This window comes from Bufo gargarizans, chromosome 4, assembly GCF_014858855.1.
Source record: "Bufo gargarizans isolate SCDJY-AF-19 chromosome 4, ASM1485885v1, whole genome shotgun sequence".
NCBI lineage: Eukaryota > Metazoa > Chordata > Amphibia > Anura > Bufonidae > Bufo > Bufo gargarizans.
In genome coordinates, this window is record NC_058083.1 from 111,317,940 (window position 1) to 111,337,426 (window position 19,487).

The 19,487-nt window shown below is 45.6% G+C and overlaps 1 protein-coding gene across 3 annotated transcripts in view; it reads right to left on the bottom strand.

The window, feature by feature from the left end:
* Positions 1-19,487, bottom strand: part of DGKD (diacylglycerol kinase delta) — a 120,093-nt gene that overhangs the window by 94,783 nt on the left and 5,823 nt on the right. For all 3 annotated transcript variants that reach the window (XM_044289327.1, XM_044289326.1, XM_044289328.1), the window contains exon 2: positions 733-843. In XM_044289327.1, coding sequence (XP_044145262.1) covers positions 733-843 — 111 coding nt within the window. The remainder of the gene's footprint in view (positions 1-732; positions 844-19,487) is intronic.

Consider the following 19,487-nt stretch of genomic DNA (forward strand, 5'->3'; position numbering starts at 1 on the left):
TATTTCTCCCAGGGAACAAAGGATCAGATCTGTTGAAATCACACTGATCTTTCTTTCCAATGAGATCTGCCATTACGGACAGTCAGGAAACCCCTACAGACATCAGACAGCTGGCCAATCCCACCAAAATTGTCAGGTTCAGCTGACTTTCCTTTAATGTGTATGGACACTTTTAGTCTAATTTGTGTCAAAGAAAAGTTGATGACCATTATAGTAGTTGTCACCATTCATAACGCACATCCTCTGCCCTTGTATGTCACATTATCAAACAGATTTTTTTTTAGTAGCCTGTGAAGGCAGACTGACAACCTCTGTGGAAACCGCAATGGCTGCCATAAGGGTTGTTGTCAAGTGATGTTTTCTCCACTTTCCTGAGCTAAGGAGAAGAAAAGACTTAGGGGGTCATTTATTAAACGTCATAAATACGCCTATATTAGTAGAAAATGGCCTAGATTAGTTTTAGGCGTAGAAAATGGCCTAAATGTAGGACAGCTAGGAAGCAGTCTTCCATTTAGAAGTGGCGGTGGATCTGCTGAAGTTATGTAGAGTCTGGCGCCTCTACATAACTGCAGCAGATCCACCGCCGAGCAGGGCCTTATTAAGATCAGTGTCTAAAATGCAGGTCTTAATAAATGTGCCTCTTATGACTTCATTTTAGGCTGATATGGTCTTTATGTTAAAAAAAGCACAGATTTTATGCTTCTCTTCCTACCGCCCCACTCCATATTTCACCTTTGCGGTCTTGGCGTAGTAGAGGGTTCGGCCTCGCAATTTGAAGTAGCGTCTCCTCCATCGCTGAAAGGAACTTGTCTGCTTTTGTAGATGACCTTCTTTCACAATTGCCTGGGAAAAGTCAAGGAGACATGATAAGAACTCTATTTTCAGCATGACTGTCCTCCCATGGTATGAGATAGTAACTCCTGCTCAGTTCTCATCTATAACTCGTTACCGATGCAGACTTATAAACCCAAAATCTGAACGTGGAGGACACTGGATTGCCTACAACAGTATACAGGGGAGAGTATACTGGAAATGGTGGTAAGAGAGGGGAAAGAAGCAATAAAGTTCCAGCTGAAAAAGCTCCGTAGGAAGTCCTAGGCACAGGGATCACATGTCCTTGACCGCATGGTTTATGGAGGCAAGTCCGGCCATCCTTTCAGATATTGACTACACTTTTCAATGAAAGGCTCATTAAAAGAAAAAAAAAAGAAAACTGGATAGGTGTCAATGGCAGAAATAAGTAACTGCACGTAAATTGTTTGGGCTGTGCATACACACAGAGCCACAGGCCACATTTGCACAATCCATTTTTCACATGGATTTTGCTGCACCAAAGTCATCACTGAATCCACCTCCCATTGTTTTAAGGGAAATCTGTCAGCTCCATAACACCCCCCAAACTAGAGTAGCGGTGTATGGTGTAAGTGACGCCGAGTCCAGTTATGTAATTTTCATCTTCACTTGCATTCCGACGCTGCGCTCTCACAAACCAGCAGTAACTTGCATTGAGAGGACTCCCGAGCTCACACCCATAATGGAGAGGACTCAAAGAGGAGTCCCCGTCAAAGCATTTTACTGCTGGTTTGTAGGAGCATAGCGTTGGAATGCAAGTGAGTATGAAGATAAAAATGGCATACCCGGACTCCGTGTCATTTATACTATACACTGCTTACTCTGGTTTGGGGGTTGGGGGAGGGGGGGGGGTTGGAGCTGAAAGATTCCCTTTAAATATGAAATCCACATTGCAGTTCATGTGGAGCATTTTTTTTCCATGCGCATAAGGCCTCATCCACACGACCGTTGTGTGCACCCGTGGCCGTTGTTCCGTTTTCCGTGATTTTCTGCGGACCCATTGACTTTCAATGGGTTGAAAACTCGGAAAATGCACCGTTTGTCATCCGCATCCGTGATCAGTGTATCCTATCCGTAAAAAAAATAAGACCTGTTCTATTTTTTTGACGGACAACGGTTCACGGACCCATTCAAGTCAATGGGTCCGTGAAAAAACATGGATGCACACAAGATTGGCATCCGTGTCCGTGATCCGTAGGCTACTTTCATACAGACGGATCCGAAGATCCGTCTGCATAAAAGCTTTTTCAGAGCTGAGTTTTCACTTCGTGAAAACTCAGATCCGACAGTATATTCTAACACAGAGGCGTTCCCATAGTGATGGGGACGCTTCAAGTTAGAATATACTACGAGCTGTGTACATGACTGCCCCCTCCTGCCTGGCAGCACCCGATCTCCTACAGGGGGCTGTGATCCGCACAATTAACCCCTCAGGTGCCGCACCTGAAGGGGTTAATTGTGTGTATCATAGCCCCCTGTAAGAGATCAGGGGCTGCCAGGCAGCAAACCCCCCTCCCTCCCCAGTTTTAATTTCATTGGTGGCCATTAGGGCTGCAGCTAACGATTATTTGAATAATCGATTAGTTGCCGATTAATTTCTACGATTAATCGATTAATCGGCAAAAACGACTAAATTACAAAACAGAGAGGTTTATATGATCTTACTTAAAAATATATGTTCAAAGGCCATATTAAAACAAATTGTGGACGACACTATTATGGGGGATCTGTGGACGACACTATTATGGGGGATCTGTGGACGACACTATTATGGGGGATCTGTGGACGGCGCAGTTATGGAGAGGGGGATCTGTGGATGGCGTAGTTATGGAGAGGGGGATCTGTGGGTGGCGCAGTTATGGAGAGGGGGATCTGTGGGTGGCGCAGTTATGGAGAGGGGGATCTGTGGGTGGCGCAGTTATGGAGAGGGGGATCTGTGGGCGGCGCAGTTATGGAGAGGGGGATCTGTGGGTGGCGCAGTTATGGAGAGGGGGATCTGTGGGTGGCGCAGTTATGGAGAGGGGGATCTGTGGGCAGCGCAGTTATGGAGAGGGGGATCTGTGGGCGGCGCAGTTATGGAGAGGGGGATCTGTGGGCGGCGCAGTTATGGAGAGGGGGATCTGTGGATGGCGCTGTTATGGAGAGGGATCTGTGGGTGGCGCAGTTATGGAGAGGGGGATCTGTGGGTGGCGCTGTTATGGAGAGGGGGATATGTGCACTGTTATGGGCATAACAGTGCACAGATCCCTTTCCTCATAACAGTGCACAGATCCCCCTTCCCATAGCAGTGCCATACACAGACCCCCCCCCCCTCCTCCCCATAGCAGTGCTATACACAGACCCCCTCCCCATAGCAGTGCCATAGACAGATCCTCCCCCCTCCCCATAGCAGTGCTATACACAGACCCCCCTCCCCATAGCAGTGCCATAGACAGATCCTCCCCCCTCCCCATAACAGCCCCGGCCCCGATGCTTATAAGTCGGACTAATCACGTCTGCATCTTTATTTTACCTTTTTACAATGACGCTCCTGTAACAGCCAGGCAGAGCGGACGGCGGCGTAACGTCACTCACTCACGTGACGCACCTGCTCCGCCCACCTCATGAATGAAGGAGGCGGAGCCGGCGTGTCACGTGAGTGAGCGACGTTACGCCGCCGTCCGCTCTGCCTGGCTGTTACAGGAGCGTCATTGTAAAAAGGTAAAATAAAGATGCAGCGACCGCCCGCCCGCATAGCAACGAATCGGCGATTATTCGATAACTGGATTCGTCGACAACGAATCCAGTTATCGAATATAATCGATTACATCGATTAATCGTTGCAGCCCTAGTGGCCATTGCGACTCCCAACCCTATTGTATTTATATCATTGGTGGCCAGTGTGCGGCCCCCACTCCCTCCCTCTATTGTATTATCATTGGTGGCCAGTGTGCGGCCCCCCCTCTTTTGTATTAATATCATTAGTGGCCAGTGTGCGTGTTAAAATATACCATCGGACTGGAGAAAACTCCAATATAATAGGGACTCCTGACTTTACATTGAAAGTCAATGGGGGACGGATCCGTTTGCAATTGCACCATATTGTGTCAACGTCAAACGGATCCGTCCCCATTGACTTGCATTGTAAGTCTGGACAGATCCGTTTGGCATGTCCGTGGATCCTCCAAAAATCAAGGAAGATCCACGGAAGGAAAAACGGACACGGATCGCGGAACTACGGAACCCGTTTTTGCGGACCGGAAAAAAAAAACGGTTGTGTGCATGAGGCCTGAATTGAAAAAAGTTCCTCCTTGCTGCAGATTCAGCATGGAAATTCCCATTGAAATCAATGGAAGGCATCAAAATCTGCACTAAAAAGCGCTTCAAATAGAAAACAACATAGAAAAATATGGAATTTTTAATGTCTACATTTTCAAGATGCTAATACAACCATGTGAGCATAACATACCCTAATGTGTGTCATTCATTGTGTTAGAGATGAGACTTGCAATGATAACGCGGCCTCGTGTGTGACCCGTCTCTAACACCATATTCTGCACATGCCATGTAGCTGAGAGATGGACCCGGAGGACCAGAGGACTTTCCGGTTTCTATATCATCCCCTCCCTCCTCACCGTATCTGCCATCTACCGCAGGCTCTCCACTTGGCTGTCCAAGGCATCAGCTTTTCCCGTGTGTCCCCACTAACAAGCGCTGTCATCTGCCCGGCTACAACAACAAACATGGTCCTCAGGATGACTGTGACGGCAAACAATCTTGTCCTAAATGCCCCAACAGCAAACATCCTCTGCTTGACAACACCCACTCACTGCCTGTTCCTGACAACACTTTTCCTGTCAGAACGCATTAACGTTCTGTTCCTGACAACACCCACTCACTGTCTGTCGCTGCAAATCCCCTCGCAACGCTCTTCAATGTCCCCATCCACCTGGCTTATGCAAGCAGCTTCTGTCACTGATCTATCTCAAGTCTCTGGCTGTTCGTGAATGTCTTACAAGTGTCTCCCCGTATATTACATGGCCCTATCGTGTCCTCCCCACCCCCGCACGCCTCTGTATTCCATCTTGATGTGACACAAACCATTCTTGAAGTATCGCACATCCCGCAGTACATTTCCCAGGACATATTCTAAACTATGGAAGTAAACAAATGACATTGCCTGCTGCCTGCCTTCTCCTCGCATGTTCCTTCCTCTATTTAGAGAAGTGTTCTGACCAGAGACCTAGGAGATCATCCGTGACTTCTAGCTTACTGTCTACTAAAGCCTGATTCAGACAGTCGATAGCCAGCCAACTGCACATAGACAGCAGATGGGCCCATCCCCTTCACCCCCGGAGGGTTTTTTGTTTTTCACTCCCTGCCTTACCAGGGCCATAACTTTTTTATTTTTCAGTTTACATAGCTGTATGAGGGCTTGTTTTTTGTGGGACAAGTGGAACTTTATAATGGCATAGTTTATTATTGTATACGTTGTAGTAGGAAAATGAGAAAAAAATCCAAATGGGGAGGAACTGGAAAAAAAATTCAATTGAGACACAATTTTATGGGTTTTGTTTATACGGTGTTCTCTGTGTGGTAAAACCGACCTTCATTCTCACGTTTCATTGCCATATTCTGACCCCTATAACTTGTTTTGTAGTTATGTGTACGGAGCTGTGTAACGGGTCATTTTTTTGTGGGGTGATCTGTACTTTTCATTGATACCATTTTGGGGTGTGTTTGACTTTTTTATCACTTTTTATTAAAAAATTTTATGGGCAGTGAAGCAACTAAAAATGGGCAAATCGGCCATTTTGACATTTTTTCAGTTTCGCTGTTTGCCGTATGGGATAAATATTTCAATATTTTAATAGTATGGGTGTTTTTGCACATTGAGAAGCCTATGATGTTTAGCTTTTTTTTTTTATTGGTTTTTCATTTAGGGGAAAAGGGGGGTGATTTTTTAAATATTTGTAAAAACATTTTTTTCAAACTTGTTCATATTTCCCCCTAGGGAACTTGTACAACAAAAAAAATCATTATCTCATAGATTCCAATGCAGGAGTGTGCGATTCTGGGTTTTTGCTCACCCAGATACAGTGGTCACATTTGACCACTGATCTGATGGGTTAAATGTGTGCGATCGATGTTATCGTCGATTGAATACATAAGCCACGGGCGCCTGCTAAAACAGCCTGCAGCCATGGCTCCCACTGCGTTCACTTCCGAGTGTCTTCTTTAACGACCCTCACTGCGCCATACATGTACGGTCCTGGGCGGGAAGAGGTTAAAGAGGCAGTTCCATAATTACATGTTAATATGATTCAGCATGCAAATCTAGCTACTTTCTATTACAATATTGTTCCAGTTGCTCCATGCTTCATTATTATGCCGCCCCCTGGTGTTTCATCTGTATAGTAATGTGCATGTCCACCTACTGAGCTACATATGCATGGTCATATATGCTCAGCTCCATCCTTCAATGTACACCAGATATACCTACTGTTAGAAGCTGTGACAGTTACAGGGAGAGAGCTGCAGAAGAAGGTACATGCCTCCTGAGCTGTGATAAAGAGATGGATTCAGCAGAAGGGACACCCCCCCCCCCCTCCCCAGGGAGAGCAGCAGCAGAAAGGACACATCCCCTGAGAAAAGACAGGCCCCCTGATTTACCACATAGAAATAAATCCAGAAGAGCAATGAATGGTGAGATTGCTGGCCCCAAATGAGGTACAGGGCTGGTTCTAGCTTTGTTAGAAAGAGTTGGCATGTACTATATGATGTCTGATTTTCATTACTTTTCTCGTACATTGCATAGCCCCTTCAAAGCCATAGGTTCTATTCACATGTCCATTGGATAGTGCAGCGAAACTTCTTGCCCGTTTTTAATCTTAGACTCATTCATTAAAGTGTATGGTTGTGGGAAAAAAACATGGATGCCAACAAGGATGGACATTTGTCTGTTTTTTGTGGAATGGCAACCTGAATCCGGGGTTTATAGTCAGTTTTATAGTCGCTTCTATTTTCCGGGACTGAGATCCGTCATAGTGTCTCAATATCGGAAAAAATACTTCCATTTTGTCCCCATTCATTGTGAATGGGGACAAAACGTAACTGAACAGAACGGAATGCTCCAAAATGCATTCCGTTCACCTACCGGAGAGCAAACTGGTCGCGTTCTCATACCGGAGAGCAAACCGCAACAAACTGCGGTTTTCTTTCCGTCATGGGATGCGGAGCAAGCAAATCCTTTTTCTCTGACACACTAGAAAACAGATCCGTCCCCCATTGACTTTCAATGGAGTTCATGATCCGTCTTGGCTATGTTACAGATATTTACAACCAGATCCGTCCATAACGGATGCAGGTGGTTGTATTATCAGTAACGGAAGCGTTTTTGCTGAACCCTGTCAGATCCAGTAAAAACGCTAGTGTGAAAGTAGCCTGAGCTGGTTGATAACCAATAACACAATTACAGAACCCCCCTCACCACCACAGTTTCCCAGCTTTGCCTGTCTTCTCTATTCTGTCATCAGATCTGCCCTTCAGATAAATTCATAGGTTAGATTAAAGGGGTATTTCCATCTCAAACATTTATGACATATCCACAGGATGTACATGTCTGATAGATGTGGTTCTCAGCTCTGGGACCCACACCCATCTGTAAAACAGCGCCCGCAGATCTACTTCAGTTTGGATGCGGCAGCAGGAGCTGGCCAGGACCAAGGAAACCACAGATATGGAACAATGTGGCACAACCTCCTTAGAAGTCTCCATAGTCTCATAGCTTTGTGAAGTCGGGGAGCAAGGAGATTCGGAGTATGCAGGGCGGTGCTGGGCTCCTTCACAGTGGGCGTGGCTGGGCTCCTGAATCGTTAGTAGCCTCATTTACATATATATAATAGTTTGTTTGACACAATAAAAGCACACAGAGCTATGGGGACTGGATATTGCAGATGTGCTAGCGGCGATTTAGCAGTGCATGTCCTCAGGTCTATACCCAAAATCCAGGTGACAGGTTCCCTTTAAGGACTTGTTTACACGACTGTATGGCTTTTTCAGTGTTTTGCGGGCCGTTTTTAATGGATCCGTATTTTCGTTTTTTCTTTTAGTAGGGTTTCCAGTTACGTTACGTTTTTCCGTATGGCATATACAGTATACAGTAAAAATTAGGCTGGGCATAAAATTTTCAATAGATGGTTCCGCAAAAACTGAAAGGATACGGATATTTTTTTTGCAGACCCATTGACTTGAATGGAGCCACAGAATGTGATTTGCGGGCAATATTAGGACATGTTCTATCTTTGAACTGAACGGAAAAACGGAAATACAAAAACGGAATGCATATGCAATACACCCGGCCGGCACCCCCATAGAACTGCCTATTCTTGTCCGCAAAAACAGGAAGAACTGGTTTTCTGGATATTTTTTAAGTCCCTCCATGTATTTTACTTCCTGTCCTGGTTCTTTAACTTCCTCCTTTATTTGTTATTTTCGGCTTACATTCACAGAACCAATGCAGTCTATGGGGCCATTACCACATCCACTTACATGTGCAGAGACATTTGCTCTTCTCTTAATACAAAAGGACCTGCGCTCCCAACGTGATGACATCACCAAGCAATCCCAGCACATGAAATACCCCTATATTGCTAATAAATTTTTCAGGCATTTCTACTATCAGAATTAGGGTTCATGCACATGAACATTCGCAGTAACTTTCTTTTTTTTTTTTGCGGATCCTTTGAATTGAATGGTTCCGCATGCGGTCCGCTTAAAGAAACGGAACGGACACGGAAAGAAAATACGTTTGTGTGCATGAGCCCTTAAAGGGGCTGCCTCACTTCAGCAAATGGCATTTATCATGTAAAGAAAATTACTATGCGACACTTACTAATGTATTGTGATTGTCCATATTGCCTCCTTTGCTGGCTTGAATCATTTTCACATCACATTATACACTGCTTACGTCCATGGTTACAACTAGTGTTGCAAATTGCGGCCCGCAATGCACGAACACCGTCCATGGGGCAGCCGTAGAGGATCGTGGAACCAATCACTTTAATGGGTCCGCGATCTGGCCATTTTGCAAAAAGATAGGACATGTTCTATCTTTTTGCGGAACGAAAGTACAGGACGAAACCCCACAGAAGCACTCCGTAGTGCTCCCATAGGGTTCCGTTCCGTGCTTCCGTCCCGCACCATTTCACATCTCCGGATTTGCGGACCCATTGAAGTGAACGGGTCCGCATCTGTGATGCAGAATGCCCACCGAACGGCACCCATCTATTGCGGATCCGCAAATGCGGTCCGCAATACAGCAACGGGGTGCACACGTTAGTGTGCAGGAGGTCTAACTCTGTGAATTGAGCTTCCGCATACGGGAACTGAATTTACAGCGATTCCTTATTATCTACAGTGCTGCCTATAATTATTCATACCCCTGGCAAATTTTGACTTAAAGTTACCGTACTTTTATTCAACCAGCAAGTTTGCTTAAATGTAAAATGCCTTTTGTACATCGTCTTATTATCTTTTGGGAGACACCTATGTCATTTCCCGTCATAAAATTACTTGCTGGTTGAATAAAAGTAACTTTAAGGCCTCATGCACACGACCGTTGTGTGCATCCGTGTCCGTTGTTCCGTTTTCCGTGATTTTCTGCGGATCCATTGACTTTCAATGGGTCCGTTGAAAACACGGAAAATGCACCGTTGTTCATCCGCGTCCGTGATCCGTGTTTCCTGTCCGTAAAAAAAATATGACCTGTCCTATTTTTTTTGACGGACAACGGTTCACGGACCCATTCAAGTCAATGGGTCCGTGAAAAAACACGGATGCACACAAGATTGTCATCCGCGTCAGTGATCCGTGTCCGTAGGCTACTTTCATACAGACGGATCCGAAGATCAGTCTGCATAAAAGATTTTTCAGAGCTAAGTTTTCGTGAAAACTCAGATCCGACAGTATATTCTAAGGGTACTTTCACACTTGTGTTTTTATTTTCCGGCATAGAGTTCCGTCACAGGGGCTCTATACCGGAAAATAACTGATCAGGCATATCCCCATGCATTCTGAATGGAGAGTAATCCGTTCAGTTTGCATCAGGATGTCTTCAGTTCAGTCGTTTTGACTGATCAGGCAAAAGAGAAAACCGTAGCATGCTACGGTTTTATCTCCAGCGAAAAAAACTGAAGACTTGCCTGAATGACGGATCCGGCATTTTTTTCCATAGGAATGTATTAGTGCCGGATCCGGCATTCAAAATACCGGAATGCCGGATCCGTCCTTTTGGTCTGCGCATGCGCAGACCTTTAAAAATCAAAAAAAAAAAAAAAAGATCCGTTTTGCCTGATGACACCGGAAAAACGGATCCGGTATTGCAATGCATTTTTCTGACTGATCAGGCATTTTTCTGACTGATCAGGATCCTGATCAGTCTGAAAAATGCCTGATCAGTCAGAAAAAATGACATCCGTTTGCATACAGTTTGCCTGATCAGGCAGTCAGTTCAGGCAACGGAACTGCCTGCCGGAATCAAACAACGCAAGTGTGAAAGTACCCTTACACAGAGGCGTTCCCATAGTTATGGGGACGCTTCAAGTTAGAATATACTACGAACTGTGTACATGACTGCCCCCTGCTGCCTGGCAGCACCCGATCTCTTACAGGGGGCTGTGATCCACACTATTAACCCCTCAGGTGGCCAGTGCGGCCCCCCCCTTCCTCCCTCTACTGTAATAATTTTATTGGTGGCCAGTGCGGCCTTAGCAATATTAGAAGCATTATACTTACCTGCGCTGTCTGTGACCGGCCGTGCGCTCCTCCTACTGGTAAGTTACAGATCTGTGCTTTAAGCAATTTGCACAGACCTGTCACTTACCAGTAGGAGGAGCTCCCGGCCGGTCACAGACAGCGCAGCAGGTAAGTATAATGCTTCTAATATTTCTAAGTAACCATGGCAGCCAAGACTGCAGTAGCGTCCTGGCTGCCATGGTTACCGATCGGAGCCCCAGCGATTAAACTGGGTCTTCGATCGGAACTCTCTGCTGCCACCAATGATGGGGGGGGGGGGGCGCCGGGGAGGCCGCAGTGGCCACCAATGAAATTAATACAGTAGAGGGAGGGAGGGAGGGGGGGATTAATTGTGCTTCAGCCCCCTGTAAGAGATCGGATGCTGCCAGGCAGCAGTCATGTACACAGTTCTTAGTATATTCTAACTTGAAGCGTCCCCATCACTATGGAAACGCCTCTGTGTTAGAATATACTGTCGGATCTGAGTTTTCACGATGTAACTCAAATCCAATGGTATATTCTAACATAGAGGCGTTCCTTTGGTGATGGGGACTCTTCAAGTTAAAATATTCCATCGGATTGGAGAAAACTCCGATAGGGACTCCTGACTTTACATTGAAAGTCAATGGGGGACGGATCCGTTTGCAATTGCACCATATTGTGTCAACGTCAAACGGATCTGTTTCCATTGACTTGCATTGCACGGCCAGGCGGACACCAAAACGACTTTTTTTTACTTTTCTTCATGTCTGGTGATCCTCCAAAAATCACGGAAGACACACAGAAGAAAAAACGGACACGGATCACGGAACAACGGAACCCCGTTTTGCGGACCGTCAAAAAATACTGTCGTGTGCATGAGGCCTAAGTCAAAATTTGCCAGGGGAATGAATAATTATGGGCAGCACTGTATATTTTCTGGACAGCTCTCTCATGGGGAAATCAAATTCTCTTCAGCTGCTCAGAGGGAAGCATCCCTGGGAAAAGTATGACTTCTCTATAACTACTTTCCACGTATACGGAGAGCAATCTAGGTGACAGTTATCTACCGCTCATCAGAGAAAAAGTTCCACTGGCATGTCTGTAAATGATAATTATATAAACCACACATTCTGATGCCAAAGATATAAAGAGATGAGTGGCGTTACACAGGCACCACTTATCTCTTCCGCAGAATCGGTCTTTTGTATATCACTTGCTCCAAGTCCCTTCTATCTCATCTACTGACTGACTTGTGGACTCCCTAAGAGCAGCTGCAGTGTGTATTATAAACTTCTGTGTCCCTGCTTATAAGCATCTCAGATGCTGCAGAACCTCTTTTTGAAGCGATGATGGCATTTCACATCAGTCCATATTTTTCCTGTTACTCTAAAAAAAGAAGCTCTTCAGTCACTGTGATTTATGAAGTAACACCCTGATATAAGAATATTAGATGTCACCTCGGGCTGTGGCCTTGTGCTCTATCCTCCATTGTTAGCGATGATCTGGCAGTGTAAGGCTTCATGCACACGACAGTTGTTTTTCTCGGCCTCCGTTCTTTTTCTTTTGCGGTTAGGATGGGGACCCATTCATTTCAATGGGTCAGCAAAAAAATGCTGATAGTTCATCCGTTTGTGTTCCGCATCCGTTGTCAGTGTTTCCCTTCAGCAAAAAAAAAATAGTGCATGTCCTACTTTTTTCACATTTGCGGACAAGGATAGGCATTTATTACAAGGGATCTGTGGAAAAAAACCGGATCCTCCAAAAAAAACGGATGCCGCATCGATAAATGAGCAAACATTCATTTATCTTGTAATTGGAATCATTCAACAGATTTAGGCCTAGTTCACACGACCGTATGGCTTTTATTGTTTTTTGCGGTCCGTTTTTCACGGATCCGTTGTTCCGTTTTTAAGTTCCGTTATGTTTCCGTTTCCTTTCCGTTTTTCCGTTCCGTTTTTCCGTATGGCATATACAGTGTACAGTAATTAGATAGAAAAAATTGGGCTGGGCATAACATTTTCAATAGATGATTCAGAAAAAACGGAACGGAAACGGAAGACATACGGATGCATTTCCGTATGTGTTCCGTTTTTTTTGCGGACCCATTGACTTGAATGGAGCCACGACCCGTGATTTACGGCCAAATATAGGACAAGCTCTATCTTTCAACGGAACGGAAAAACGGAAATACGGAAACGGAATGCATACGGAACACATTCCGGTTTTTTTGCGGAACCATTGAAATGAATGGTTCCGTATACGGACCGTATACGGAACACAAAAAAACGGCCCGTACACCCGCAAAAAAAACGTTCGTGTGAACTAGGCCTTAGGCTACTTTCACACTTGCGCTTGATCGGATCCGTTCTGAACGGATCCGATCATATTAATGCAGACGGAGGCTCCGTTCAGTACGGATCCGTCTGCATTAATAACTTAGAAAAATTTTGCAAGTGCGCAAATGCGCAAGTAGTCTGAGCGGATCCGTTCAGACTTTCAATGTAAAGTCAATGGGGGACGGATCCGCTTGAAGATTGAGCCATATGAGCTCATCTTCAAGCGGATCCGTTCCCATTGACTTACATTGTAAGTCTGAACGGATCCGCTCGCCTCCGCACGGCCAGGCGGACAGCTGAACGATGCAAGCAGCGTTCAGCTGTCCGCCTGTCCGTGCGGAGGCGAGCGGAGCGGAGGCTGAACGCCGCCAGACTGATGCAGTCTGAGCGGATCCGCTCCATTCAGACTGCATCAGGGCTGGACGGAGGCGTTTGGGTCCGCTCGTGAGCTCCTTTAAACGGAGCTCACAAACGGACCCATGAACGCTAGTGTGAAAGTAGCCTTAAAGATCATGGTTTGTTGGCAGTAGATCGTGATGTGTAATCGCAATCTGCTGCAGGCAAACAGTGATCAGTTTGGGGACGAGCAACGGCATAACGATCGCTCCTCCCCAAACTTTGGAGAAGATGGCTGCATGTAATAGCAGCAGTCTCCTCTGCTGACGAGCAGGCAATTGCCGGGAAGGAACGTTTCACTCCCTGACAATCGCCCGCTAATCTGCGGGTCTAAGGCCTCTTTCACACGAACGATACAGATTTTGCATTCAAGGTGCGTTCAGTGAAACTTGCACCATTTTGCAAGAAAGTTCAGTCAGTTTTGCCTGCGATTGCGTTCAGTAGTTCAGTTTTTTCCGCGCGGGTGCAATGCGTTTTGATGCGCTTTTTAACGCGCGTAATAAAAAATAAAAAAGGTTTACAAACAACATCTCTTAGCAACCATCAGTGAAAAACGCATCGCACCCGCACTTGCTTCCAAATGCGATGCGTTTTTCACTGAAGCCCCATACACTTCTATGGGGCAAGGGCTGTGTGAAAAACGCCGAATATAGAACATGCTGCGATTTTCACACTCATGTACACAGACCCATTGAAATGAATGGGTCACAATTCAGTGCGGGTGCTATGCATTCAAATCGCGGAAAACTTGCTTGTGTGAAAGGGGCCTAATACAGACAGAATACATTATACTGGAAGTTTTGCAATTCCCTAACATACCGTATACAACCCCCCCCCCCATATCCTATAACTAGAAGAGAATACAGAGGGAGGAGCGTGTTGTCCATTAACTAATCCTGTATTGTAGATCTGAAGTGACTGATGAGGTGTGTCACCATAGAAAGACGCAACTTACATAATCACTTAAAGGGATCCTGTCACCGGGATTTTGTGTATAGAGCTGAGGACATGGGTTGTTAGATGGCCGCTAGCACATCCGCAATACCCAGTCCCCATAGCTCTGTGTGCTTTTATTGTGTAAAAAAAACTATTTGCTACATATGCAAATTACCCTGAGATGAGTCCTGTCCCTGACTCATCTCACGTACAGGACACATCTCAGGTTAATTTGCAAATGTATTAAATCATTTTTTTTACACAATAAAAGCACACAGAGCTATGGGGACTGGGTATTGCGGATGTGCTAGCGGCCATCTAGCAATCCTATGTCCTCAGCTCTATACACAAAATCCCGTTGACAGGTTCCCTTTAAGGGTATTTTCCCTTATTCACAGGAGGTTCAGTGGTCGGGCATGTGCACTGCTGCTCTAGTCATCTCTATGAGACAGAGGAGCGCTCGGCTATCTTCGGCAGTCAAATAGACTTGAATGCATGGCAGCAAACATGCACAACCATTCACACAGAGTACGAAATAAGTGATAGTCCCCTCATCTAGCACTCGCAGCTCCAGTTCAAACACTTTCTGGTCCCTCTCCACAAAAGGAAATGACTACTCAGGCGATCACCAGCCGCAGCAGCGACCCACCTAATCCAGTGATTGGCTGAGCAAGCATTTCCTGTGTGTCAAGAGGGACCTGGAAGTAGAGCCTGGTGTTGGAAGTTCAATAATGAGCTGAACGGAGTACCCCTTTTTTTTTGTAATGCCATTCTGATCCTCGGTATCGTCCAGACGACCCCTTTGAAGGTGTTTTCAGGAGGCTCCTGTTCATATGCCCTCTTAAAGATTCTTAGAACAGTGAACACCGCAGGAGATGTGCGCTCACCACGGCTGCAGTTCCAGATGTGAAAACACCAGTCCAGCCAGAAATCATAAATAATCTTTAGACATGACACATTAGGGGTTCTCTGGGACCACTATGGTTTTTAGAGGGTAGAGTTTGCTGAATGTTTTTTGGATGCCATGTCTTACATAAAGAGACCCTGAGGTACCCCTACAGTAGAACTCCCCAAAAACTGACCTCTATTTTGCAAACTACACCCCTCAAGGATTTTTTCAAGGGGTGTAGTGAGCACCCTGACCACCAGGCGTTTCATAGAATTTAGAAACACTTGGCTGTGAAAAATGAAAAATACATTTTTTTCAAATAAAATGTCGCTTTAAACCCAAATATTTCAAGTGAAAAAGCACATGCCCATTTTCTCCTGAACATGGCCACACCTCATAAATGGTCACAAACTGCTGTATGGGCTTGGAGGGCAGATTTTGCTGCAATCGTTTTTGGATGTTAACCCCAACAGTGGAACCCCCTACAGTGGAAACCACCCCAAAAAAATGGAAATTGTACTCCCCATTTCCTTTACCGGCAATTTTACTCCCTAAAAAAATGTCTAATACGTATAAATACTCCCAATAATTTCACAGCCATTCATGAGCGCACTTAGCGCTGTGAACGGCACAGGCAGCGCAGCAATACTGCTGGCGGCAGAAAGGTCCAATAACAGAGCTTTATTAGGCAGGCCATGCCATTTGCCACTCCTCTCACACCCTCCTTCTTCCACTCGCTGGACACAGCAGCAGGCGCGCCACCCCCGCACCATTGCCAGCTGCTGAAGAAAGTGCCAGGCACAGCATGGCAGAAACGGGGCCTCTGCTGAGGTTGGAGCAAAGACCATAAGGGAAGTGACAGGCTTGTGCCCAGGTGATGCCATACCAGAAGTCCCAGCGTGCTCCTATCTGTGCTGGGAGCTCAATGTGGAGGTTTATGAATGGAAAAACTAATAGCCAAGGAACTAAACAAATCCCTGTTTCTGACCCTTATGTAAAAACGTAGCTTTTATTTTATTACTCTAATACCTAAACACCCAAAGGAAAAAAATTACTTTAAAAACCAGCTGTTTCTCTAGATGACCTTGTTTTGATAGTAGTGTTAATAGAGTCTCAAGGGTCTATCTGGCAGCGTAAGGCTTCATGCACACGACAGTTGGAATTCTGGGGAAAAAAGGGATGCTTATGCTTATTTAATATCCGAGGAAGAAAGGGACGCTCTTTTAATATCCGAGTCATGTCTCCAGGCCTACTTAAAGGGTTGAACATCGACTTCTAGAAAAGCTGCCTTACATCTGGTGGCATCAGAGGCAGAGCTCGTTAAGAGCTTATTTGCATCCTTTTCTTAACATAAGGGTCAGAAACAGGGTCTATTTTCCTGTATGGTTTATGTATGGAGCGCAGAGATCACAGAGAGGACTGTAGGGTCAGGTGGGGCCTCCTGAGACTTCACATACTGGGAGTTCCCCAGGGCACATTGCTCACCTCCAATGTCAGTAACATACCCTCCACAGTTACACTACAGTATTAGAGCTACACTGTGCCGTAGCCACGACTGTGGGGGTAGATAACCAGAGTGTGCCCCTTCACCTTGACCTATGGCTAGAGAGTGTACCCTCATAAACAGTGCCCTCCCAGGAAATGCAACCTTTATGTCCTGCTGGGGTCTAAGAGAGCTTACACTGTAGGGCTCATGCACACGACTGTATGTATTTTGTGGTCTGCAAAAAATACGGATGACGTCTGTGTGCATTGCGTATTTTGCGGAACGGAACAGCTGCCCCCTAATAGAACAGTGCTATCCTTGTGGAACGGACATACGGACATAGAATACACATTGAGTAACTTCCATCCATTGAAATGAATGGTTTCACATACTGCCTGCAAAAAAATGGAATGGACATGGAAAAAAAATAAGTTTGTGTGCATGAGCCCTTAGGGAGACTCCAGAAAAAACAAGGAGGGTTGGCAAATAGGCAATAGATTGTCCTAGATATAGCGACAGCCATATTGCCCCCGGGACTATCCATTTTGAGGTCCACAAATTGAGGATCCACAAAATATGGACATCCGTGTGCTATCCGCATCGCCGTGCTGAAAAAGATGGAGCATGTCCTGTTCTGGCAGACCCAATGAAGTCAATAGGTCTGCAAGAAAATGCGGATTGCACTCAGACTGCATCCGTGATTTGCGTACCGTAAAAGGGATACAGTCGTGTGCTTGAGACCATATAGTGACAGCCACAGTGCTCACAGATATAAAGTACAGAGATGTCAGGCACACTATACTGTGCAGCAGTCCAATCTATTGTGTATAAGACTGCCCTATAACTGCCTCCTGTGCATTCATCCCAGATCCTACCCTGTGCCACCAGACCACCATTGAGTTTTGCACAATCTACCGCTCGGATCCCTGCGTGACAGATTTGGTGCTTAAAGAATGGTAGGGGTTCAGTCTTCTGAGAGAGAAATGTACAATGGTCACAATTAGCTTTTTCTGCACAGAAGACATTATACAGGCGACTAGTAATGGTTTCCCTGCAGAAATAGCCACCCCTTAATGTTATATAGGCCTACGTATTATATATATGAATAACTGCAGCTTTCGTACTCCTCCTCGGCTAAAAATACTCCTCAAGAAAGATAAGGGAAGTATTTTTACTCTTCCGGAAAAAATGTAGTTTGACCTCTCCACAGGTGTTATGCACAGCAGAAGGTGCAAGGTGAAAAATGTGAAATTGTCCACAGATATACCACTTCAGTGCCCAACATTGTGTGCCCACCGCACTTGTTATTATGCCAAGCTTTTTTAGACACACCCTACATGTGGCCCGAATCTTCTGCCTGAAAATATGGTCAGAATTAAGGGGCACCCTGCACATTTTGATGCCCAGTGTGGCGATTTAACACCTCTTCTGCTGATAAATGTAGAAGTTCTGAAATAATAAATGGAACCCCCGAGAAGCGACCCCATTTTGGAAACTACATCCCTTAAAGAGGTTGTTTCATCACAGACAATGGGGGCATATTGCTAGGATATGCCCCCATTGTCTTATAGGTGCGGGTCCCACCGCTGGGACCCGCACCTATATCGGTAACGGAGCCTCGCAAAGTGGTGGCTGAAGGACTCCGGTCCAGCCACCACCAAGCGCTCTCCCCATAGAAGTAAATGGGAGTGCACCGCACATGACCGGCCACCGCTCCTATTCACTTCTAGGGGCCCGATGGAAATAGCAGAGCCAGCTCTCAGCTATTTTCGATGGCCCCATAGAAAATGAATGAAGGGGGGCTGCACATGCACAGTGCGCCTCCAAGACTTTCGGGGCTCTGTTCTCAATATAGGTGCGGGTCCCTGTGGTGCCCCCATTGTCTGTAATAAGACAACCCCTTTAAGGGGCGCAGGGAGCATTTTCACACCACAGCATTTTGCAGAAGTTAATGAGCAGGGAACTGTGCACAGTGAAAATGGAAAGTTTTCCACAGATATGGCATTTCAGTGCCCAATATGCAGTGCCCAGCTTGTGCCATCTGAGACAAACCATGCCCCTTAAACGCAGGTGCTAGTGGGTACAGAAATGCCATGAATATGAATATAAACTGCTGTTTACATGGTGGATTGGTTTATAAGCGCCATGTTGCTTTCAAACAGCCTCTATGGTACCAGTACAGCCATTTTCTGACAACCATACTTTTTTTTTTTTATGTTTTTGAATACTTTTTATTTAGCTTTTTGGGAAACAGGAAAAAGAAAAGTAGCAATTTTGCCATTATGTTTGGGTTTTGTTATTGGGACGTACACCACGTGGGAAAGATCACGTTAGTCTACTTTAACACTTGCATTTTGGCTTTCCGTTTGTGAGATCCGTTATATAGCTCTCAGAAGCGGTCCAAAACGGATCAGTTTGCATTCTAATGCATTCTGAATTGAAAAGGATCCGCTCAGAATGCATCAGTTTGCCTCCGTTTAGTCTCCATTCCGCTCTGGAGGTGGACACCAGAATGCTGCTTGCAGCGTTTTGGTGTCCGTCTGATGAAACTGAGCCAAAAGGATCCATCCTGGCACACAATGTAAGTCAATGGGGACAGATCCTTTTTTTTTTTTTTTTACAATCTGGCACAATAAAAACGGATCCGTCCTCCATTGACTTTCAATGGTGTTCAAGACGGAACGATCTTGGCTATGTTAAAGATAATACAAACTGATCCGTTCTGAACGGATGCAGACGGCTGTATTATCTGAACGGATCCGTCCATGACGGATGCGCACAAAACGCAAGTGAAAAAGTAGCCTCATCTTTATTCTTCTGGTCAGTACGATTACAG